This window comes from Anabrus simplex, chromosome 2 (assembly GCF_040414725.1).
Source record: "Anabrus simplex isolate iqAnaSimp1 chromosome 2, ASM4041472v1, whole genome shotgun sequence".
Classification (NCBI taxonomy): domain Eukaryota; kingdom Metazoa; phylum Arthropoda; class Insecta; order Orthoptera; family Tettigoniidae; genus Anabrus; species Anabrus simplex.
In genome coordinates, this window is record NC_090266.1 from 988216814 (window position 1) to 988244132 (window position 27319).

Sequence of the window (27319 nt, forward strand, 5' to 3'; positions counted from 1 at the left end):
TCGCGGATTTTGTTGGGAAAATGTCTCAGTAATAATTTCACAATAGGTATCTCTCTCCGCTGACATCCCATCTACGTTTTTACAAATTATAACGTGGGCCAAAAAATATTCTGTAATAGAAACTCCATCGTGTGGCCTAAATTTACCAAAGACAATGCGTTCTCTTTCCCTGCTTTGTAAAACTTCACTCCAGAATTTCTCCGTGAAATATTTCCGGAATTCCACTATACTGGTCATGCTGCTCTTATACACCGCAAACCATGATTTAGTTTCCCCAATAAAAGCATTACCTATTATTTCTAACGCTTCTTCCCATTCAATGACTCCTTCTATTCGCTTTTCAAACCGTTTCTTCACGGTGTTAAATTTATGATTCAGAGGGTAGTTTAGTGTAAAATATTGATTTTGGGGATTAGTGAGAAAATCTAAAGGGTTTGTCTGCTTCCCATTAAATTTAGGTAGTTCAGTTTCACATATGAAATTTGTACCATGGCACTGACTTCCTATATTACCTTGCTTTTGTCTGATTTCTTTTACGTATTTGTGCCTCCGATCTGTCAATACGTTCATTTATTTTCTCTCTAGTTTCTACGTCACTCGCAAAATTTTCATTACATATCTTAGCATTAATCTCTACCTTACCGCACAGATCATCGTATTGTTGTTGTACTTGTTCTATAACTTTACTAACTTCTCCTACTTGTTCCTGAATTTTACGATTAATTCCTGTGATCTGCTGGTCTACTTCGCTTCTAACTTTACCATTTTCTTTCTGTACCAATTCTATGACTTCGGTTTTATGTTCAGTTAACTTTCTTTCTACCACTTTCTCATGTTGGCTACGTCTCATCTCCTGTTCCGCTAACTGATTGTCAAAAAGTTTCTGCTGCTCTAGTGCTTCATCTAATCTACGATTTAAAGCATCCATCCTAGCATTAACTTCTCTGCTAATTTCGGTTTTCGTCTGTTCTATCTCCTTTCTATTTTCTTTAATCTCTGTCTGCGTTTTCTCTACTTCCTTCCTAATTTCATCTGTTTCCTTCCTAATGTCATACGTCTCCTTCCTAATTTCATTCGTTTCCTGCCTAATTTCATCTATCTCTTTCGTTTCCTTCCTAATTTCATCCGTTTCTTTCCTAATTTCATCTATCCCTTTCGTTTGCTCTAATATCCCTTGCATCATCAAAAAGAGTTGTTGAATATTCATTTCACTATTCGTATTATTTTCTTTCTCGCCCTCCATCCTAGCTATATCAGATTCTGTGCTATTTTCCATGCTCCTACCACTCTCTACCGTTTTATGTACTTCAATGCTTTCATCTGCAACATTCCTAGAATTCAGCTTCTCGCCTCCCTTTACTAAGTTTCCGCTACGCAATTTCATGTCCTTTTTACCTTGTGCAGCCATGATTCCCCCAAAATCACACACATAAATTATACGGACACTCACTTAACCCCCACAAATACAGACTCTACTTTACTGCTTTCTTTCCACGAATAGTTAATGTTTTTCGAGTTCCACGTTGGTGCTACAAATGTAACTTTCGTCTCCTCTAATGAGAAGCTTAGGAGCCGAACAGTTACAAACTCACTGTCTTGTCAGATGTTGTGGCGACGTCCGCAGCTAACGAGGCAGCTCTTCTTGTTGAATCTTCTTGGACTAAACGTACAATGCGCTGTCTCTCTCGTTATGTATTCATGGGCGACCTGATCTGGCTTTGTTTTCTGTGGATCCATGCTCCTTGTATTTGTGTATAACATATCGCACAGTGGAGAAGCTGTTAGTAAGCATTCTACCGATCTCTCTGTAACTTCTGCCTTGTGAGTGCAGTAACACAACGTTCTCTCGAACGGTGGATGAATGTGTTCGTTTCTTTGGTCCTATGTTGACAGTACTGAGTACTACCACATCTACCGTCAGACTGACGGGTAAACAAGCCTTAGTGACGATACATACCCATGTCCTTGTGTTCTATGCGGTTTACACCAACGAGGCGTACGAGGGCTCCATTGTGCTAATAATTATTTGGCGGTTCTAATACTGTATTTTCCTTTCGAAATCGCTCGTTGCTCGTGTCCCTGCATAATATCGTACGTAATATTGTGTATCTACCGCATCCCTGTCTACGTTTACATCTTGCATGTTACGTTATCGTTCATTGCTCCCAGTAGTACAACAATATGGGGTGTGCCAATACTTTTTGTTGCAAGTGTATATACAGTACTTCTTTTCCTAATAGAGTTTACACGTATCATTCATATAAATCTCTGGTAAAGCTTGAAACACATTTTGTTTAGAGGGGGGGGGGTTAATTGTACGCACCGAAGGGGTAATGAGACGCAGAGCGCGTACGATTACCCCTGTAGACACATTCTGTCCTGCCCTTTTATAACCGATGAAGGAAAAACTGGAATTCACGTGAGTATCACAAGATATTGCATTTCTTATTCAGAAAACTGAAAACTTTCGAGAAAAACGTGGACATTTTAGTACGTAGGGTACCTTAATATAAATTCAACTCTTCTGTGTAAGATGATGTAATAAAACGAATATTTCTGCACAGAACAAGAAACATGCGCAACTCAGGTTGACACTCGGCTCGCCTCAACGTTATAGTGACTGTTCATTAGATTGAAGCAGATTGGGGAATGCTTGGTACCAGGGGAGGGGATTTAGAGGGGTGCGTCCTATTCCCCGACGCGTCCTATTGCCCCTCTCTCCCCTATGACAGGCGAACTCATGACAGGACAGGGAGGGTTGATGTTTTTTTAAAGGAATAAAATTATTACTTGGACTTCAAAGGAACATAACGAAAGCTATAACTGCCACTGGCTTGAGTGTACTACTACATACTACTGTATGCATTGATTACCATATGGCTGATAAAACGGGCATGAGGGAGTTTTTAAAAAGTAACTATGATCGCTGGAAAATGGAAAATAAAAATTTAAACAGACTCTGGAATGGGTTTAAAGCAATTGTTGAGGAATGTGAAAATAGGTTTGTACCTTTAAAGGTGGTAAGGAATGGTAAAGATCCACTATATTATAACAGAGAAGTAAAGAGACTAAGAAGGAGGTGCAGGTTGGAACGCAATAGTTAGAAATGGTTATGGAAGTAAGGATAAATTGAAGGAACTTACTAGGAAATTGAATCTAGCAAAGAAGTCAGCTAAGGATAACATGATGGCAGGTATAATTGGTGGTCATACAAATTTTAGTGAAAAATGGAAGGGTATGTATAGGTACTTTAAGGTAGAAACAGGTTCAAATAAGTACATTCCAGGAATCATTAATGAACAAGGGGAGTGTGTATGCGATGATCTTCAAAAGGCAGAAGTAATCAGTCAGCAGTATGTAAAAATTGTTGGTTACAAGGATAATGTCCAGATAGGGGATGTGAGTAATACTAAAGAAGTATTAAAATTTACCTATGATAACAATGACATTTACAGTAAGATACAAAAGTTGAAAACTAGAAAAGCAGCTGGAATTAATAAGATTTCTGGGGATATACTAAAGGCAATGGGTTGGGATATAGTACCATATCTGAAGTACTTATTTGATTATTGTTTGGTTGAAGGAGCTATACCAAATGAATGGAGAGTTGCTATAGTAGCCCCTGTGTACAAAGGAAAGGGTGATAGACAAAAAGCTGAAAATTACAGGCCAGTCAGTTTGACATGCATTGCATGTAAGATTTGGGAAAGCATTCTTTCTGATTGTATTAGACATGTTTGCGAAATTAATAACTGGTTTGACAGAAGGCAGTTTGGGTTTAGGAAAGGTTATTCCACTGAAGCTCAGCTTGTAGGATTTCAGCAAGATATAGCAGATATTCTGGATTCAGGAGGCCAAATGGACTGTATTGATATTGACCTGTCTAAGGCATTTGATAGGGTAGATCATGGAAGACTACTGCCAAAAATGATGCTATTCTACTAGGAAAAAGAGTGACTGAATGGGTGGCTATATTTCTAGAAAATAGAACTCAGAGAATTAGAGTAGGCGAAGCGTTATCTGACCCTGTAATAATTAAAAGGGGAATTACTCAAGGCAATATTATTGGACCTTTATGTTTTCTTATATATATCAATGATATGTGTGAAGAAGTGGAATCAGAGATAAGGCTGTTTGCAGATGATATTATTTTGTACAGAGTAATAAATAACAAGATAGTGAGCGGCTGCAGGGTGACCTCGATAGTGTTGTGAGATGGTCGGTGTGCAGTGGTATGACGATAAACGGGGTTAAAAGTCAGGTTGTGGGTTTTACAAATAGGAGAAGTCCTCTCAGTTTTAATTACTGTGTTGATGGGGATCATTGTAAGTAGCTAGGTGTTAATATATGAAAAGACCTTCATTGGGATAATCACATAAATATGATTGTCAATAAAGGGTACAGATCTCTGCACATGGTTATGAGGGTATTTAGCGGTTGTAGTAAGGACGTAAAGGAGAGGGCGTGTAAGTCTCTGGTAAGACCCCAACTAGAGTATGGTTCCAGTGTATGGGACTCTCACCAGGATTACTTGATTCAAGAACTGGAAAAAATCCAAAGAAAAGCAGCTCGATTTGTTCTGGGTGATTTCCGACAAAAGAGTAGCGTTACAAAAATGTTGCAAAGTTTGGGCTGGGAAGACTTGGGAGAAAGGAGACGAGCTGCTCGATTAAGTGGTATGTTCCGAGCTGTCAGTAGAGAGATGGCGTGGGAGAACACCAGTAGACGAATAAGTTTGAGTTGTGTATTTAAAAGTAGGAAAGATCACAATATGAAGATAAAGTTGGAATTCAAGACGACAAATTGGGGCAAATATTCGTTTATAGGAAGGGGAGTTAAGGATTGGAATAACTTACCAAGGGAAATGTTCAATAATTTTCCAATTTCTTTGCGATCATTTAAGAAAAGGCTAGGAAAACAACAGATAGTGAATCTGCCACCTGGGCGACTGCCCTAAATGTAGATCAGTAGTGATTGATTGATTGATTGATTGATTGATTGATTGATTGATTGATTGTTTGAAATAAACATAACACAGGACATCTGAAGAGCTCCTTCTGGAAAAACGAATTAATAATATCCGAGGTAGACTTCACTGGAAATGATCCTAAGGGCGTGGGCACGGGAATATAACGTCTCGTCAGTTATGACGCTGACCTGTTACACATGGATTTCAAAACAAAACACTTTAATCTCTCTTTCCCGTTGTGTGTTCGCCAGTCATACAATAACGTTGCTCACCCAGGGTATGTTACGGTACATCACATTATGTGTACGATAGTTTACAGTACCTCATACCTGGTAGGTACCCGTTTTGTAGCTGAAATTTGTCAGGAAACAGCTTGCGTGACAATGCCTCCTTGGCCGACCCCAAGCTGTCTGATGCGGCACGAAAAAGCCCAAATACGGTTTTTATTGATATCTCAAAAAGTAACCTTCCGATTTTGAAAATACTTACATATTTGAACTTGTTCGCAGTTGAAATTTTAGGCCAGCTGCATGAATTGGTTTAGACGTTATTTCCGTGTAACATCTTAGGTGAATAACCCTGTATACAATCATCGTATTTTCACTTATTTATGTATTAATAACATAGACGTCCATCAATTTTATGTTTTTATGGCCGCTAACTGCTAGTCGCACGCAAACTTTTTAAATTTTAAATTGCAGGTGATATAGTGCTTGAAGTGATAAAGAATTACATTCGTGCTGAAGTTCAACGTGCTTGAAGTGATAAAGACGTTATTACATTCGTGCTGAAGTTCAACGTGTGCAGCTAACTACAGTAAACTATCAGTGTTCTACTATTAAGTTGTCATAATGGCTCCTAAGAAGCTTCCCCAAGCCAGCCCGCCGCATGGCGCCAGCATACAAGAACTCGTTAAGCAGGCCGTAGCCGTAGCCGAAATGTTGCAGCTCCAGGAACTAAGAGCGGAATAACCGAGCTCGGTAGCTGCAGTCGCTTAAGCGCGGCCAGTATCCAGTATTCGGGAGATAGTAGGTTCGAACCCCACTGTCGGCAGCCCTGAAAATGGTTTTCCGTGGTTTCCCATTTTCACACCAGGCAAATGCTGGGGCTGTACCTTAATTAAGGCCACGGCCGCTTCCTTCCCACTCCTAGCCCTTTCCTGTTCCATCGTCGCCGTAAGACCTATCTGTGTCGGTGCGACGTAAAACAACTAGCAAAAAAAAAAAAAAAAAAGAGCGGAATACAAGGAAAGTGTCAAACTATTACAAGATCAGCTTCAGGCTAAGGACAGGGAACTTGTGAAAATCAAAAGTGACTTTAAAAACAAGCAAGATGAACTGGAGAAATACCAGCGGCGGCAAAGCATCCGTATTTTCGGCATTCCGGAAAAGGAAGGAGAAGATCCCGATGTCATCGCAATAAGCATCGCAAGAGATCTTGGTGTCGACCTTGACCTTCGGGACATTGACAGGAGCCATCGCATTGGAAGACGACTGGGTGCGAAGCCACGACCTCTGATAGTGAAATTCGTTTCGTTTCCTACCGTAAGCGGAGTGAAATCTTCCACAAGAAAAGAGACCTTAAGGGAACGGCGGTCACAATAAGAGAGGATCTGACTGCAACAAGACTCGCAGTCCTTAAGGAGGCAATTTCGAGGTTCGGTGTACGCCAGGTATGGAGCATTGATGGAGTAATCAATATAAAAATAGGATCAAATAAGTTTAAAGTGTGCACTATGGAACAGTTAAATGAACTAAAGTGATATGCAGGAGAAATGATCACAACATTTTGTTACTTTCTGTTGTAGTTTAATTTTAGAGTTAACCTTGTAGTATATCATATTTCACATTAACTCTCTATTACAACGCAATTAGTAATATAGTTTACTTTTGCTTGCCGTAGTGGTAGATTGGTGTTAGTAGCAGTAGACTGGGTTCAATGCCTTATTTTTGTCGTGTTTATTTCCACTTAAATTATTGACACATTGCCATTATCGTATTGATCGCTGTAAATTTTTATTTCCATTCCCATTCCCATTATTGTCATAATCATCTCCAACATAACGGAGAACAACGTAATTTACAGTCCCCCTGATAACGAACTTGAGACAAACGAACAGGGTCCCCTCTTCCTTGCAAACATATCTCAAAACCTTTCACTTACTCCACCCTCCCCCAATGTCGCTGGAACCAGCTGCGCAGGCAACAAACACCTATTGTCATCTGAGCTTTCTTGCCATTCCCAGTCGACAAGGGACATCATTAACCACCAGCTTTCTCCGTACAGTAATGCTTTAAAGATTTGCCATATAAACGCTCAGAGCCTCCTTGCGGAGGCGCGAATGGACGAAATAAAAGCCCTATTTATGCCTCCCAGTTCCCACGCAATATTAATCTCTGAATCTTGGTTAAAACCACATCACGCAATAGAAAGACTGCAGCTGGCGGGTTATACATTTCTTAGATCCGACAGATTAAATAAGCCCTCCGGGGGTACCGCTGCGTATGTTATGACCAGTTTACGCCCTAAAATAATCTGTAGGTCTCCAGGTCCGTACGAGCGAAAACCTGAGTTCATGTTCCTGGAAATAACTGTGAGTGAAGTAAAATGTCTTCTGGGTGTAGTATATAAGCCACCGAAAGCGGGTTTTTTATGCGATCTAGAGACTCAAATACAAGATTTAGTCACTGATTACTCAAAATAATGGGCGACTTCAACATAAACCTTCTTGAACCTAACTCTCCTCAGACAACCCAACTTTTAACTTCATTTAAAGCTTGCAATTTAACGTTTCTCCCTCTCAACGCTACACATCACACAGACACATCACACACCTTAATTGATCTCATTGCCACTAACCAACCTGAATTAGTTCTTCATCACGGTCAAATTAGTGTCCCACCGGGCGAATTGGCCGTGCGCGTAGAGGCGCGCGGCTGTGAGCTTGCATCCGGGAGATAGTAGGTTCGAATCCCACTATCGGCAACCCTGAAGATGGTTTTCCGTGGTTTCCCATTTTCACACCAGGCAAATGCTGGGGCTGTACCTTAATTAAGGCCACCTGCCGCTTCCTTCCAACTCCTAGGCCTTTCCTATCCCATCGTCGCCATAAGACCTATCTGTGTCGGTGCGACGTAAAGCCCCTAGCAAAAGAAAAAATTAGTGTCCCAGGTATATCGCGACATGATGCTATATTTATAGCCTATTCTATTAAAAGTCCCAAGTTCAAATCGAAAATATTTTCATATAGAGATCTACGAAGAATTGATAAGATTAAACTTTTACAAGACGCAGTTGCTGTGCCATGGCATGACATATTTAAACTTAAAGACATAAATGACAAAGTGACTGTCTTCAATCAACATATGACTGAACTGTACGATAGACACGCCCCTGAAAAGAAGGCTAGAAGGCTCGAGTTACGCGGAAGCCAGCTCCCTGGCTCTCAGATGAGATTAGAGCACTAATGGCTGAACGCGATGCTGCTTATAGACGAGTTAAGAAACATTGCACTCCTGACAATCTACTGAACTATAAGAGACTGAGAAACGCTACGACCCAACAGATTAGAAATGCGAAACTACGACACGCTCACAGTTTAATTCAACCAAATGTTTCAACAGCTGTGTTGTGGAAATCCATAAAGAGCTTTGGAATTACCAAAGGACGAGACGATGACGAAATAAATATACCCTTGGAAAAACTGAACGATCATTTTTCATCTAACTGCACATTAAATGCAGCCCTGAAACAGGAAGTTCTAGACGGGAATTATGCAAGGACGCGAACAGATAGAGAAAACTTCTACTTCCGTCCAGCAACCCACTCACAAGTCAGGTTTGCTATAAATCGGATAACATCAACGTCAACAGGAAATGACAGTATAGGAATAGAGATGATAAAAATTATTCTGGAGGTGATATTACCTGCACTAATTAACATATTTAACTCTTCCTTTGTAGACAGCACATTTCCCGAAATATGGAAAGCGGGCATTATACGTCCTCTAAAAAAAGTAGCTTCCCCTTCTGAACCATCTGACTACAGAGCCATGTGCATACTTTCTGCTTTATCCAAAGCGCTAGAGTTCATCGCTCATAGACAAATAACAGACTACATGACGACTTACAACTTATTTGACCCACTACAATCTGGTTTTCGTCAAGCATACAGTACTACAACGGCACTACTGAAGGTCACAGAAGACATCCGAGAAGCTATGGACAACGAGGAAGTGACAGTTTTAATACTCCTAGATTTGAGCAAAGCTTTTGACTCTGTTGACATTGACATTTTGCTTTCGAAATTGTATTCCCTCCATTTCTCGGACAGCGCCCTCCGTTGGTTGCATTCCTACCTGCATGGCCGTCGGCAGTGTGTTACAGATAGAATAAACAAATCAAGTTGGCGGTCTGTGCAGCTTGGAGTGCCCCAAGGGTCAGTGTTAGGACCTCTTCTTTTTTCTATTTACATTAATGATGTCTCCCAAAACCTAACGCACTGCAAATACCATATTTATGCTGACGATGTACAAATGTACCTCCATACATCTCCAAATCTAATACTTGCGGTCATAGACAAAATCAATCAGGATCTAAAATCGTTTTCTTCTTGGTCTTTGAGATGTGGGCTTAGGTTAAACCCAGCAAAAACGCAAGCCACCATCCTTGGATACCCAAAACTACTCACGAAGGTCAATCGACCAGAGATTCCATCTATAAGGTTGTGTAATACTAACATACCATTCATGTCATCAGTAAAAGTCCTAGGCATTACTTTCGATGATGACATGTCATGGAAAACGCATATCACGAACATCACCCAGAAAATATTATCTGCATTGCACATGCTGCGCGGGTATAAGTACTTATTTCCTGAACAACTCAAAAAAATGCTGGTAGAAAGTCTGGTTTTCCCTCATTTCGACTATTGTGACGCGATTTATAGAGACGCTCGAGGCAAGTTATTGAGCATATTACAACGTGGTCAAAATGCTTGTGTGAGATACGTCTGTAACCTACGGTACTATGACCACGTAACTCCTTCATATAACCATCTATCTTGGCCCCGACTAGAAATCCGTCGCACTGTGCATTCCCTATGCCATCTCCATAAAATCCTTCATTCTTCACAACCATTTTACCTTACTTCATATTTCAAATACTTATCCTCTTATCACAGTCTTAACACCAGATCCACTAATAATTCCATCCTTGCTTTACCTACCCACAGAACTGCCATCTATGATAAATCATTCACAGTAATTGCCTGCCCTGAGTGGAACCTTCTTTCCGAAAATATCAGGGGGTTAAGCGCTATTCGCACTTTCAAGGAAGCAGTTTGGAGACATTTTATACACCAGTAAGGATCATCTGTAAACTTGATGCTGCTACTTACAACCATTCTATTGTTATGGATGTCCTGGTAGAGAGTCTAAAATTCTTATCCGATTTGTCTTTAAAATCGAATTTTATGTACTGCCCTTTTTTACATGTAGGATATTAGTTTTAAGAATTTATCCCTTTTTATATCTGATTTATTTCATCTTAATTTAATCTTAATTTATTAATTTAATCTTAATTCATTTCATCTTAATGTAATCTCACCATTCTTGTATTATTATTAATTTAATTTGTATTAGATCTAGTTATTGTAAGTAATACAATGCAATATATGTATATTTCAGTTCCTGGTTAGATGGAAGAGAAGGCCTGAAGGCCTTAATCTTGCCAGGTAAAATAAAACATTACTAAACTAAACTAAACTAAACTAAACTAAACTAAACTATATCTTTACATAGTGTTCAGAAAGCTGACCTATCTATGTTATAAAACGTACATGAAAATATGTATACCAAATAAAGTATTTTTGTTTCAGTATTAAGTGTATGATTACTTTTGCTATGATTGTATAAGAAAACATAAAGGTCCAATAATGCTGCCACCAGGAATTCCTCACTTATTAATTATAGGATCAGATAATATTTCACCGGGCGAGTTGGCCGTGCGCGTAGAGGCGCGCGGCTGTGAGCTTGCATCCGGGAGATAGTAGGTTCGAATCCCACTATCGGCAGCCCTGAAGATGGTTTTCCGTGGTTTCCCATTTTCACACCAGGCAAATGCTGGGGCTGTACCTTAATTAAGGCCACGGCCGCTTCCTTCCAACTCCTAGACCTTTCCTATCCCATCGTCGCCATAATACCTATCTGTGTCGGTGCGACGTAAAGCCCCTAGCAAAAAAAAAGATAATATTTCACCTACTCTAATTCTGTGAGTTCTGTTTTCTTGAAATGTAGCCACACATTCAGTCATTCTTGTCTAGTCCAATTGCACTCATTTTTATCAGTAGTCTCCCATGATCTGATGATGATGATGATGATGATGATGATGATGCTTGTTGTTTAAAGGGGCCTAACATCTAGGTTATCGGTCCCTCCCATGATCTACCCTGTCAAAAGCCTTAGATACTGTAGGCCAGTTGCAATAAAGTCCGTTTTACCTCCTGAATCTAATATATCTGCTGTATCTTGCTGGAATCCTACAAGTTAAGCTTCAGTGGAATAACATTTCCTAAACTCGAAATGCCTTCTATCAAATCAGTTAGTAATTTCGCAAACAGGTCTAATAAAATCAGAAATAATGCTTCCCCAAAGCCTACATGCAACACACATGAAGCTGACTGGCCTGCAATGATCGGTTTTATGTTTATCACTCTTTCCTTTATACACAGCGCCTACTATAGCAACTCTTCATTAGATTGGTATAGCTCCTTCATGCAAACGGTAATTAAATAAGTACCTCATATATGGTACTATATTTCAACCCATTGCCTTAGTGTATCTCCAGAAATCTTATCAATTCCAGCTGTTTTTTTTCTATTCAACTTTTGTATCTTATTCTAAACTAGTAGGATACCCGTGCTTTGCTACGGTTGTAAATTGAAATTTATCCTTCAAAATTCTATATTTTGGGGAGTCCAATGTCTGTTGAGCCTGTAAATACAACCTCAGTTCGTACATCAAACGGTTCGGATCTAACACTCATTTCAACGTCATAGGATTGGGATCATTTAAAACCCTATTTTATTTATCATCTAGAAATTATAAATGACAGACATGTGAATTTTTTTTTACTTTGTACGTTGAGCAGAAGTGGAGGAATGAAGACTTCTATTTAAGGATGGACTATTTTAAAAATATTTCTTATTTAACACCTCGGATATAGACGCCCAACCTTCATGTAAAATATTAATTTCGTACCTGAAACGATTTCGGAAGAATGCATATTATGATTTTCATTCAGAGTCATCCCCTTCTAAACCACTTAGGGGTGACATATTTTGAAGTATGTGGTATTTGACACCTAGGACATAAATTAATGACCTTCTTGTAACATTTCAAATTCGCATGTCAAGCAGTTTTTAGGGATGAATAGTTTATTCCCCGGAGGGAAGGCCTTTTAACCCCTTAGATGTGGAAAGTCTTAAGATTGTTCATAATGCACTCGTATAATATAAGATATATACTGGCATTTGGAATGTTGTTTTCCTACGTTAAACGGATTTGTATCAACACAAATTGCCGGCGCTCACCATCAACACATGGTGTACCACTTCGATACTCTACCTCTTTAACCACTGACACTAACACCTTGTTTTAGAGACACTTTCGCTTGCACAAACACGCGCTGTTATTGTATGCCTTGAAACCGGGCCATAGATTACCGAAAGTTGTCATGAGATAGGCCTACAGAAGACCAAGTACATGTACTAAATCAGTACACTAGCGCAAGAGTTGCGTAAACTACATCACTGCTCCGTTCGTCAACAATAAATCGTACACTCGTTAATGCTGACAGTAATAATAATGTCAGATCTAGTTGTGGGGACGGAGCGAGTAGAACTGTAGAATAACTCTGTTCTTCAGGTTTACGTGCAGGCCCCGATTTACCAATGGGCGGACTGGGTATTTGCCCAGGGCGCCAGTTTTTGAGGGGCGGCGGCCGGCGGATCGAGTAATTATGGCCTGCGTGAATTACGTCTTAAATTCGTTACATTCAAATTAATTTTACATTCCACAAATTATTCCAATTATTTTATTAGACTATATAAAACACTTTAAACTATTCTAACTTTAAAACCTGAATTTAATCCACATATTTAAATTTTATGAAGAAAATGTGTCTTATTTCCAAAATTATTTACTTACATACAAACTATCAAACTGAACCAACGGCTTTTTAAATAAAAATAAAAACAGCCTCATTCTTATTTGGCTCTTGTCTTTATTTGGCTTGATAACTTAAATTATGAGAATTAACTGTATTTGCAGTATGTGCTTTTTAAAACTCATAATCTTGAAAACTGTAATATTTAATTTGTAAACAATTATTTTTTTAGAACGAGCAGAGGGGCGGGCGGCTAAATATTGTTTGCCCAGGGCGCTACCTACTTGAAATCGGGGCCTGTTTACGTGACGTCACAGCGGAGTACCGATTCAACTCGAATACTCCGTATAGTGCTGCGGGTGCTTCAGTAAACCTTCCAGCCAGGCTACACTCGCAACACCACTGTGCTGTTGTTCAGACTAAAGACTGAGACGTCTGTTCTATTTGTCTTTTCTTATACTACATATATCTTTGTTTATATGGCAGTATTTTACTAGCACTCCAGGTAGAAAATCCGCTACTTGTAAAATTTGCAATCAAATTTATTGTACAAGTGGAAGAACGTCAAATTTATGGAATCACATAAAACGGGCGGATCCAAACTGCCAAGTTGGGGTCAGAAGGCCAGCGCTTCAACCGTCTGAGCCACTCACCCCAGCATAATATTTTTCAGTTTTTAATCTATGTGTAGGAAACCGTGTAGTTTTTGAAAAAACAAAAAATGAAAACAAATTTATTACTATCATCTAAGCAAAAACTGACATCCAGGAAAAGTACTGCAAGTCCAAACCATGAGCACCTTTACCGAAAGTGAAAACAGAATGCCGATATCTGTTCACATGTTATTTGAGGGGGACATCTTAGCTGAATAACACTGTACCGTATATAAATTATATGAGTAAAGAACTGGAATCACGGATAAGGCATTTTGCAGTTGATGTTGTACTGTGTAGAGTAGTAAATAAGTTACAGGATTGTCATTGACTACAAAAAAAGACCTAGATATTGTTGTGAGATGGACAGCAGACAAAGGTATAGTGGCAAACGGGTTGAAAAGTCAGATTTTAAATTTCACCAAGAGGAAAAGTCCTCTCAGTTTTAATTACTGTGTTGATGAGGTGACAGTACATCATGAGAATCACTGTAAGTACTGAGGTGTTAATATAAGGAGTGATCTTCATTGGGGTAATCACATTAACAAGGTTGTAAAGAAAGGTTATTGATCTCTTTACATGGTTATGAGTTATGAGGGTATTTTGGGGTCGTAGCAAGGATGTAACGGAAAGACCGTATAAGTCTCTGGTAAGGCTCCAGTTAGTAATATTATGAAAATGTTGGAACCTTTGACCTGGGAAGACTTGCGAGTAAGGAGATGAGATAGATGAGATGCTTGACTAAGTGGAATGTTCTGGGTTGTTAATGGAGAGATGGCGTTGAATGACATTGATAGACAAATAAGCTTGACTTGAGATTTTAAAGAAAATATCAGAATATGAAGTTAAATTTGGAATTCAAGAGGACAAATTGGGCAAATATTCATTTGTAGGGAAGGAATACGGGATTGGAATAATTTATCAGGGAAAATGTTCAGTAAATTTCAACGTTCTTTGAAACCATTAAAGAAAAGTCTAGGTAAACAACTGATATGGAATCTGCCACTTGGGCAGAATTATTGTTGTTTGTTTGTTTGTTTGTTTGTTTGTTTGTTTGTTTGTTTGTTTGATTGATTGATTGATTGATTGATTGATTGAAATATGGACTTGCTTTTATCCCTATCTTCCACGACATAACCACCAGCTGATCTTCCTGTGCTTGCTTATAATAGTTTCTGTTCATCCATTAGTACGATAATTACATGTGATGTAACTGTATTACATTATGATACTGCCATTCTTTGAAGTACTGTTGGTATTGCAACTATCGATTTGCAACTCACATCCGATATCGATTGATAGCGTACGTCAAACAAACCTGAATTGATAAACAAGACACTCAAATATACATTAATGCAATTTCAAACAATCCATTCTCCAGATAAATTTCACAAACTGCACAATTGACAACCTGAATTTAAAATAAAATTACTTCTATTCATGTTAATTTTAATATTATTCTAAATTGGGTTCATTTACAGTGTTTTAATGTGTCTTGACTTTGATGTTAAAACTTGATGTACTGCACTTAAAAAGTAAAATAAATCTTGCCTGCTGTCTATCACAGTAGTCAATAATAACTGACGAATGCGGATCATTATACAGTATTTTCAAAAGCAATATTCCATTATGTTGGATCATTTGGTAATTTCTGGTAAAACCATCAAAGGTGTTCCACGAATATGAATACTGTATTTTCATTTCAAGGGTGTAAATCTTATTACAAGGTATTTCATGTAAAGTTAGGTTTTTTTTTTTTAAGATTCTATCAGAGTACTTGTAGATGGTAGGCTATAGACATGTAGTTGCACTTGGAGTATGAAATAATGATTCCACACTGAGTAGAGAGTAGGCTTCGGCACAGCGGCTAGTTTTAGCCAGCCTTGCGGCTCTACATTCAGGAGGTGGAGGGGCCAAGAATGGTTTTCTGTAGTTTTCCATTCTGCACTAAGCGATTACCAGGACAGTTCCTTTATAGGTTATGACTGCACCCACCTCACCTTCTCTTTAAATCCAATCACCAACACAAATCTCCCTAGCCTGAGAGATGGCATTACCGTCTAGGAGGCCACCTGTGTCCGGGTACAGAATGAAAATTTGACCCAACCTCAACTAATGATTCCATCGAGTAGAGTAGGCTTCGGCGTAAGAGTGGCTAGTTTTGGCTAGCTTTACATTTGTGTGGCAGAGGGGCTGGTCCCCTCCGTGGGCTGTCCTGAGAATGGTTTTCTGTAATTATTCGTTCTCCTGAACAAAGGCAAATGCTGGGGCAGATCCTTCTGTACACCGCGGCCACCATCCCGTCACCTTCTCTGCACCACAAATCGCCTCGCGTTACACTTAAGGATGTCTGCCGTACCCCTTCAGGGTATGGAATAAAAACATTATAGTAGTTATGTACCGAGCTCGATAGCTGTTCTTCACTAAGCCGAATGCTGGGACAGTTCCTTTTATAGGCCACGGCTGGTCCTGTCTCACCCTTCTTCGCACCTCGAATCACCACTACAAATCTCCTTAGCCTGAGTGATTGCATCATCCTCATGGAATATTAAAAAACAAAGAAACAATTGCACCAAGCAGATCGCTGTGGGGCAACTCTGCATTCTGGAGGTGAGTGGGTTCAAAACTTGCTGTCGGCTGTACCATTAGCGTATGAAATGAAAGGTGGAAAATAAAATTAAAAAGTAACAATTGTAAGAAGATTATACATACATACATACATACATACATACATACATACATACATACATACATACATACATACATATTGTACAAATTCAAAACTTGACTTTTATTTGTGGGCGAACTAAAAGAGTCATATGCATTTTGCCTCTGATGTTTATTAAGACGTGCGTGTTAATAAATGCCATCATAAGAATGTTGCATTATTTTGCAAATTTACACATCCATGTAAATTAAACCGCGCCTCTTCAGTCAGCACCACTTATTCCGGGTATAATTAATCTCTTTTTAAGCTACACGATACAGGTCATGTAGTTTGTACACGAGAGATACATTTTAAATATTTCCCATTCTTTGGCTTTGAATCAAACTGCAGCTACCTTGGTGATACTCTAGTGATGAAGTTACATGTTATTTTGTAGATGAAGACTGTGATTAATGGGCATGGACTCTTAAGCCATCCGCATTGTTTTTAAATTACTGTATTGTATGGTTTCTGTTTCAAAATCTTCTTCCTTGCTAGAAATATCCTTTTGGCTTTTCTTTTTTGATCAGTAATGGAAATATTTCACCAAGAAAAATTCAGTAAATATTATGCCAGTAGCAAAATACAAATTACCACTGTTTGACAACCTATTTCTCTTTATGCTGGTAGTTTAACACACACCAACTCAGACAGGTATTTTGGTGATGATAGGATAGAAAAGGGGTGGGACTGGGAGGCAAAGACTTTAGCCTTAAAAGAGGTGCGGTTCCAACATTTGTCTGGTTTGAAAATGGGGCGGGCCGATGAACTTCGATGTTAGGCCCCTTAAAACAACAATCATCATCATCATCATCATCATCATCATGATGAAAATGGGGCACTATGGAACATTTTCAGGGCTGCTGATCGTGGGATTTGAACTCTCCTTTTTTCAGTATAAACTTACAGCTACATAACCACAACTATACAGCCAACTTGCTTTGTTGTTGACCAACTGAAGAGACCAATTGCAATAATATGCTCTTGTGGCTAGATCAGTTGGACATAAACCTGGAACTTCAGTCGTGTTGTAGGCCTTGGATTTCTGTTCTTTTTAGTTGACTTCTGTGCAGAAGCAAATGAAACATCAGCTTGGTGCGCAAGTTTCCTGACAGATTTTTTTTAGAACTGCTCTAGTCTTTCATAAATTTCCTGAAGTTTTCATCTGTTAATTCTGCCAGTAGTTTTACAGTGTTTTATGTGATCCATAGTCATCATAAAATGACAAAGCCTTTTATTTATCACTAACGAACAGTTTTGATTTTCAGTTTATAAAATTCGACTACACAATGGCACTCATCAGAAAACTGGTCATAAAATTCTATCGTAACTCTTCCAGCATATTTATGTTTGAAGAATCTACAAAACGCAAAAATATGCTGTTCACAGTTAGTTGATAAGCCATCAGTCTAGCAATGGAATGTTATCTGCGATTGATGAATCACATTGCTCCGCAATGGCTACCGGGAATGCAGGGTTTCAGTGGTGGTGTTGATGGTCACCTCTTTAGGGACAATACAACGGCTTCCTCAAAATTTTCACGTATTAATGAAGAACGGTGTAAGTTTCATTACTTTCTTACTCTCAAACATTGGCACACAGTTCCAATAAATTGCATATGTTGTCCCATCGCCACATGGTGAATAGATATATTGACCAGTGCAACGGGATCTAGGCAAACTATCAATAGGAATTTGGTAAATGTACTGAATGAAGAACGTGTGCACAGTCTTTTCATTGCTGTGATCAGAAAACATGAAGGCTGTATTGAAACAGGAACGCCCGTACTTCAATTGTTCGGAGAGCATGGATGACGTCAAGGCGTGTACGGCCCATGCTTAGAGAGTATGAGAGAAGAGTAGTGCAATACATTTATGATTAATGGGGAACTCGCTGTCTATTCAAGAGATAAGCAAAGGAATTATATCACCTTTTACAGATGTATTGTGAGATTGCCCTTGAAGGTGCGGAAGAGACGTTATTCTGCGGCGTCGGCGTCGTTCCGCGTCGTTGGTGTTGTCTCAGCACTGGACGTTGACGACGACTCGAACCTGAGGCAGATCGTGCAGCGTGAAACAGTTGTTAAGGAGCGGAGAAGTGAAGAACTCCCGCACATAATGCCAAGGGGATCTGGTGCGACATTTTTCTACCGCACCGCGAATTAAGGCGAAGCACTTTTGAATAGTTTCCCCAGTAATAGTGTTGGACGCACTTTCGAAGATGAAATCAAAGTCACAGTAGACACTATCGTACTTGAAATAAACAATGAAAGCGATCTGGAACCTTCCGAGATGCAATGATTAAACACTTCGCTCCATCTCAAAAATATAATTTCCTTGGATACAGTCTTTGCACTGTATACATAAGTACAGCACGCACATTCTCGTTGAAATAAACTAGAGCTTCGACGAAAATATAAAGAAATAGTTTATGACAGTCCAAGTCCTGTTACGTTGTAATTTTTCAGAGACAAGGTCATCACTGAGGCGTAATTTTTGACAGTTTCATGAGGGGATTTGACATAGTCTTCGAATGAAGTGAAGGTTGGCACAGTTTATGCTAGGAAATATTAACACTTTTCACGCGGAGCGATAGACACAGTCTTTGAGGGAGAAAAAAATAAGTAGGCACTGTTCTTTATAAAATAACGTAACACTGTTCGTAAAAGAACTGCTCACTCGCTAGAACACAATTTTACGAGGTAGCTTAACACGGTAGAGGAAACAACTACGGCACAGTTTCAAACGTACAGTCTCTTTAAATTCACAGTCCACAAACGAAATACAACTGCACAGCTCTACAGACTGATAGAAACGAAATTAAGCTTTCGTTCACGCGCAAAGTCCAAGTCCACGAAGAAGGCTTTCAACGCAAGTACCCATCCGGACGGAGTGACGAACCGTATAGCGATGTGCTTGCTTGCATACACACCCTGAGTGACACACGCACTCACCGCATACTGCACACACTGCTTTACTCAAGGCTAGCGACTGCCTTTTATTGCCAATGGTCGGAAGGCGTGGTTGCACATGTGGGCATCTAGAAAAATTTATATCTCGGCTATCCTTCCGCCGATTTACGTGAAATTTCGGTTAGCAGCATTTATTGTTCAGGCCTACAAGTTGACGTCCTCGAAATTATGATATTACATTCCGTTCGTGATGAAATGTCATGGAACAGGAGAGAACTTTCGGTGTGACGTCACTTAGCCTTGGCTGGTACTCTGGAGCAGCGCGAGCTTGCATGTTGTCTCCCACAATACCTGCGCGTTCGGCGCTCGTTTTGAATGCATACAGCCGGGTGTTAGTGAGTTCCTCTCAAGAAATGAATGAATGTGAATGCTCGCAGGGCATTCCCGTTTCAGTATACAGTAGGTGACAGTTTTCACCATTTTATCAGTGACTGTGAAGAGCACTTCTCATGATGATAGATGACCCCTCCATGCTTTCTCTTACAGACTCATTCAACCATCTATAGATTCATGGCTCCATTTCCACACCAGTTCCACACACAGGTACAATCTCTTAGTAAATATGGTTAGGTGCTCGCCTACTTCAATGAATCCCAGCAGAGTTGGTTGGCACATTCAATAACATTAACAGCTGGTTGGCATTTAATGGTGCTGAAATGAGAGGGACTCCCTGCCAATAGATTTACTAGCACGTTAATGAATCCTTTTTCAGGGCAAACCTTTGGCATTTCAACTTCCCTTAAGATTAACAGTAATTGAAAGGACATTAAATACTGAGCAGTTTTTTTTTAATCTGCCACTTTGAATATCCTTATTGAAACTACTTGAGCTTTAAATTTCCCAACCACACTCATTTTCGGTCATTATCCTTTCTTTCTTCAGTCCTCGTCCTACATGCTCTTAGTTTTTTCTTTTTTATTTTTTCTTTCTTGGAAACCCTGGTGTACTTTAAGTTTCTTCTTAAGGGGATCATGAACCAGAGCATCTCCATGTGTGATTTTCACTTATTGCAGATTACTTTCCAAGTCAATGAACTACAGCCATTTGGTTTTCTTGTCTGAAAGTAGGCAGAGATCTGGTTGGTCAATTTCATTTGGCTCATTTGTTTCATGTGACCATAATTTCCAAATCATGATTGCTATTTTGCCATGAATATGTATATTTCTTCAGTACTTGCAGTTTTTATTTTATTTTATTTTTTTTTTATTTTTTTACTGGGCCCAAGATTTCTTCTCAGTATTTCATTAAGGGGGGCCTGAATAAGGAACCTGAATGTCTAAGGAAATATTTGTTCCAAGACTACCAACCACTGCTTACCTTTCAACATCAACTAAGCAAAATACATGCATAATATCAACAATCTATCTCTCTTAATTCATCAGCAGGGATGCAAATAGCAACAAATCACATTTGAAAATTTTAATTTCTGCCATATCTTTCAGTACAATTTTCCTGGAGGATATACTTTACGAGTGTCTGGTTCCTTGGCTTAATAATGTACTGGCCTTCAGTTCAGAGGGTCCCTGGCTGAGCCATGGATTTTAACTCTACATGGTTAATTTCTCTTGCTTGGGGACTGGAGGATTTTGGTTTTGTTAACACACTTTTCTTCATTGACATACAACACACCACAGAATCATGCAAAAGTGGATGGTATATCCTTGAACATAAGGATACAGATGGTGTCAGGAAGGGCATCTGGTGATAGGATTGGGCCAAATCCATGCCAAGTGTTGACCCCAATAAATTAAGTGAAAGGCCAGAAAGAAGATTTACAAGAAGAAATGACTTTGAGTCATCATTCTTTTTGTGCAAGTTAACACTACTACTACTACTATTACTACTACTATTTGCAACGAAAACTTACAAGCGTATGCACCAAGTACTTTATCAAAATGGGCTCACAAAAAGAAAATCCTTTATCTCTCAAAATGTGCCATAATACTTACATTTTAGGGAATAATTATAGTTTTCAAGTCTTCCTTGTAGCATTCAGACAGTTAAAGAAGTGTACTGAAGTAAATTTCATGAAAAAGGAACTATAGTTCAGTATTTTATTTACACACTCCTGAGTTTTTTGGCTAGGGTAAGCTCCAGTGCCACCAGACCACGTACAGTGCAAGTGTCAATGTCCAAGACAGGTGATACAACAAGAGTAGGTTCAGTGAGTAGAGGCAAATCATAGTAGTACAGCAAGTATGGTTTATGTTGGCGACCACGTGGCTATGTTCAAATGTAAAACTTTACCCTCTTCCAAATACTGTATTTTTTATAGTTCATGAGAAAGTGTACTGAAAGATTTTTAAAATGTCACTTTTGAAAATGTAATGTTAGCTGATAGCTGAGGGTGAGTGGCAGTGGTGCCACCATATTTATTATTACTTTTGTTGCAGGAATATACACATATTATGCAATTTTGGATTGTAGAAAAACTCTTCAAAGAAGGGAAAACCAAAAATGTGAATATTTTATGTCTTTCTGTTTCTAGGCATACATAACTTTCAGTTTCCCAGCCAGGCAATTTCCTATTCATCGCAAGATCTTTCAACTTATTACTGTATTATTATTTAAAATAGGCACAAACAAGTGGGAATTATGGCAGGAGGGCACTCAGAATGAGGAGGTAAACACTATGTTAGGAATGAACTTGAAGGATGAAGCTTTGTGTATGGATCAGCTTCGAAGGTTTTTTAGGGTGGTCACGTGAGGAGAATGGCGGAGGACAGGTTACTTAGGAGACTAATGGATTTGGCCATGGAGAGTAAGAGAAGCAGAGAAAAGTCAAGGCGACAATGATTATGCTCAGGTTTTGATGACATACACACCCAATGGAGGTGAACTGAATGTACCTGTTGAACTACAGTATATACCAGCCCTCCTGCCAAAATTCATGGCATTACCGAAATCGAATCCAGGCCCCCGGATGATGACAGCTAATAATGCTGAAATATAGCGGTACGCCAGGGGACTAGCGGGGACATGGAACACACCAGGGGACTAACGGGCAGAGAGGTACACTACGCATTGCAGTGTTATTGACACCAGTCAGACATTCATCAGTGTATAAATCAGTATAATGAGAAGTTTTTGTTTTAAAGTAAATTAAACTAATATAAATAAAGTCAAATGGCTTGTACATATATTTTTCAATTCTTCACTACTGAGTGGCATCTGAAATTGAACTTGTAATTTCATCACCTGTATCAATTGTGTCTCCTGCTGTATCGATCAAGATACCATCCAATTCCCTAGCTGTCGTGGTAGTGGGTTTCTGGTCACTGCCTTCATCATGACATTCCAAACCAACATTTATTACTATTAGCTCAATCTCCTATTCCATTAGTACATCATGGCGCCAGTATTCTTTCTTGGTATCTTCAGCTTTTACAGACTCTTTCATCCAATCTTCTCTGGTCACTTCTCACATGCAGCAGTGTGTTAGTTCTTTCACAGCTGACATGGAGAGATTGGAGACATTGTTTGCAACTATTTCTTGCTTCACTAACTTCCAAATGAGTTCAATTGGATTTAGGTCACTGTGACAGGGAGGTAATCTCAGAACTGTAAACCCAGTGTCTTTCAAAATCCTGTCTACTGTGTACACAAGTTCTGGTTTATTTGCTTTTACAAGTTCCACCAACTCATTCTTGGACACGTTCTGATCACAAAAATGTTGTTGTCCTTCAAGCATGACACCAATAAGTGTTTGCGAGCAGCACGTGTGGGAGGTTCGTTTTCAAAATGTTATGATATGGTGCATTGTCAAGGTCTACAATGCAGCTAGGGGGAAGGTTTGGGATGAGTCGCTCCTGCAGCTACTTAGTATAATTTTTGCTTGTCATTTCATCTTGGTAATCCTGTGATTACTACTTTGAATCATAAATCAACTATGCAACTTGAATTAACTCCATTTCACCACCTGCATGAACGCCAATAGCTCTTTCTCCTGCAATTTAGTTCACCATAACCCCTGGAATGGCTTTGTGCTGCCAGCATTTCTTTACTGTGTAGTGGGTATGTCTCATCTGTATACATGATGGGCTATCCTGTCTCAGTGCAGGGAAAAAAGATGTGCATAGTGCAACAATATCACTATCTGCCTTGCATTTTTACACCTTTAAAAATGTATACCCCACACTTTTGATCAGAATGTGTGTTTCCCTCCTGTAAACAGTATTTTTCCTTTGACAGCATTAAGAAGTTTCCATAAAGTGGAGATTTCTTTGTGAACTTCAAAAATTCCAGAAATGTTTGGTGCACAACACTCTTATCAAGTCTGTCAAACTATCTTCTTCCAACGAGAAAGTCTTTTACCTGGGGTATGAATCACAGCTCTAGCTGTTGCGAGTTTTTTGCAATGCCTAGCAATGTTATGCACACCCCTTTCACTTCTACTGATAGCTTTAACAGTCTTTTCCACAGCTTTCTGCAGAGAGATTATGAGACCTATCCTCTCTTTCCTCTTTAGAATACTGTAGAACATTATACATTAACTCCCTGCTGTGAGATCGGAGCACTTCACGCAATTTCTTCAGGAGCGTCTGCATTCCAAATACAATGTAATGTCATGTTAGATTCTGTATGATGCTGGGGCTGTACCTTAATTAAGGCCACGGCCGCTTTTTTCCCATTCCTAGGCTTTTCCAGGCCCATCATCGCCATAAGACCTACCTATGTCGGTGCGACGTTAAGCAAAAAAAAAAATTCTGTGTGACTTCCTTGAATGTTTACAAGCTCTCTAATATGGAATAGTAACACTGCATCCAACATACAACCGAGCTTAGTGCTAGTTGCACTGTGATACACATATGCAGACTGTACCGTGCACTCTTATTCAACCTACTGCACCACACACAACTGTTACTTTGCTCTAATCCTGCCAGCAAAGGCTAATGCAACAGGTGGTACTTATTTTTACAATCCTGAACAATTGCTTTAAACCCATCCCATAGGTTATTTACATTTTTATTTACCTTTTTCCACCCATCACAATTACTTTTTTGTTACTCCCTGATGCCTCTCTTATTAACCATGTGGTTTTGCTTAACAGTCCTACTTTTACAACATTCCTTTCTATCACATTTATTTTTAACTACATCTAACCTTACAGTAGTTACGGTATCTGTTTGTTACACAGTTTTACCCATCTTGTTATTTTATTGCTTTGGAGATCGTAATGTTGGAGCTACAACTGAGGAATTTGTAACCATTGCCCTCTATAGATGAGGTGAAATCACTAATATCTATATCTTGTTTTTCAAAAGCATATAATGCTGCTCTATAAATGGTTAGCTTATTTTAATGTTGAACTGTTTTATTCTGTTATTATCCTTCAGATATTGAAGTGTTAATGAGCAATGGAAAAGGGCTGTATGCTTGATGGTAAGGCAAGAGAGACACTACCCTCGATTTAATGAAATTTTATTGAGAGTGTAAAACTTAATACTTAATTTGTACCAATGAAACTATTGACTGAATTATCAGCATAGTGGCCTTTGATTCAAGGCCGGACCAGGGATTTTAGCTGCATGTGGTTAATTCCTCTAGTTCGGCAGCTGGATGTTGGTGACCGTCTTATTACATATCTTCATTTATGTACAACACGTCGCACTGTCAACCACCATAGAAACAGACAGTAGTGAATACATTCTTTCACATAGGTTTGGAGGCATCTGGCCATAAAACTAGGCTTAATCCATAATAGTGCCAACCCCATGTAATTGGGAAAAGGCCAGTAAAGAAGAAAGTGAAACTGTTGGTTGTTGATTGTGTATGATATTAAGTAAAATTTGTCTTTTTTTATAGGCCTTCATCCAGGATTGCTGGCTCTGTATGATATGAAGTACAATTTGTCTACTTTATAGGTCTTCATCCAGGATTGCTGACTCTCTGGGATAAAACACTTAACACACCTGCAATTGATCGAAGACGGTGGAGCCTGTTTGTGTGGGGGCTTACTGGATCACTGCAGCTACCTATAGAGCGACTAATGTACTTGCCACTGAAGTTAGTTGCAGTTGTGGCAATTTGCCACTATTTCACACTGGTGTGTATTAAATTTCCCCCTCGTGTAATATTATAATTGCATTGCTGTAAACCATATTTCCCTTTCTGTTATTTCCATGCCCTGTTTTTCTTGTATTTATATTTTCCTATACCAGTACCTTTTTTTCATTTTTGTTTCAATTCTTATCTGATACAGTATCTTATCTTTAAATGACTTTTTCTCTAGTGACAGTTTCCCAGAAAAGTTCTCCTTATCATTATTTACTTATTCCCATTGTTTCCCTTTGTTATATATATACAAAAAACATGTCCTGACTGACTGACAGATTCATCATCACTGAGCCAAAACTACTGGACGTAAAGAAATTAAATTTTGGGGATACATTCGTATTAGAGTGTAGGTGCTCACTAAGGGAGGATTTTTGGATATTCTGCCACTAAAGGGGTAAAAAGGGGGGTGAATTGAGTATATCTATATCTCAAAAACTTGAAAGTTTACAGACGTAAAAATTGGTATGTGGATTCTCCTTTAAACATAAAGAAATGCATATTTTTTTTTGTTTTTGGAAAATCTTATTAAGAGGGGTGAAAAAAGGTGAAAAGGGGTTTGAACACTTTTTATGAGGATACTTATATCTCAAAAACTGAAGATGTTACAGACACAAAAATTGGTATTTGGAATCTCCATGAAAAATAAAGAAATGCATATTTTTTGTTTTTGGAAAATCCAATTAATGGGGAGTGAACAGGGGTGACAAGTGGGGTGAATTTTTAGAAAGAATGTATTTACAGAATATCTCAGAAACGTAACATATCACAGACACAAAGACTGGTATTTGGAATCTCCTGTAAATGTAAAGAAACTTAGATAATTTGTTTTTGGAAAATCCACTTAAGGGAAACTAAAAAAGGGGGTGAGTTTTCAGAATGAGCATTTGTACAGTATATCTCAAATACTTAATATGTTACAGAAGTGAAAATTGGTATTTTTAATCTCTTCCAAAATAAAGAAACACATATTTTTTGTTTTCGGAAAAAACACATGGGTGGAGCGGGTAAAAAGGACTGAAAAGTGAGTTGAATTATTTTTATTAGGATACTGATATCTCAAAAACCGAAGATGTTGCAGTCGTGAAAATTAGTGATTGGAATCTCCTTTAAAAATGAAGAAATGCATTTTTTCCCAAAAATCCACTTAATGGGAGGAGAGTGGAGAAATTGAAAAATTAGTTGAATTGTTTGTACGAAGATACTTATATCTCAGAAACTAAAGATGTTGCAGACGTGAAAATTGGTATTTGGAATCACTTTAAAAGTAAAGAAACACATATTCCTTTGATTTTGGAAAATCCAATTAACAAGGGTGAAAGAATTGAAAAATTAATTGAATTATTTGTATGAGGATAGGCTATTTCTATCTTATGAAAACTAAAGTTGATACAGACGTGAAAATTGGTATTTGCAAACTCCTTACAAAATAAAGAAACACGCGTTTTGGGGGGGAATCAACTTAACGGGGGTGGGGTGAAAACGAAGTTGAATTATTTTTATGAGGATACTTATATCTCAAAAACTCAGCAGCAGCTGCTGAGTGGAACTGGCGGAGGGGCACAGTACTTTTTCACAAATTTATGTTCGTACTAAGCACACATGAGTAAAGAAATGCATACCCGAATATACATCATACAATCTTAAATACTTGATCATTACTCACGTACTTCACTGTCATCTTCATTTTAAGAAAAACTGTGGAATGAAATGTTGGTGTCCATTCGAAGAAGGCAGCGATCCAGACTCTTCATCACCCTAAGTATCTTGAAATATTTAAATGTACAGCACCTACTGTCA

The 27319-nt window shown here is 38.8% G+C and overlaps 1 protein-coding gene across 2 annotated transcripts in view; it reads left to right on the forward strand.

Annotated features, from left to right (window-relative positions):
- The window catches only part of LOC136863754 (constitutive coactivator of peroxisome proliferator-activated receptor gamma), a 1011420-nt gene that overhangs the window by 838979 nt on the left and 145122 nt on the right, over window positions 1–27319 (forward strand). For both annotated transcript variants that reach the window (XR_011017848.1, XM_068226360.1), the window contains exon 7: window positions 25330–25511. Coding sequence is in view for 1 of the 2 variants with exons in the window: in XM_068226360.1 (XP_068082461.1) it covers window positions 25330–25511 (182 nt within the window). In the remaining variant the exon portion in view is untranslated. The remainder of the gene's footprint in view (window positions 1–25329; window positions 25512–27319) is intronic.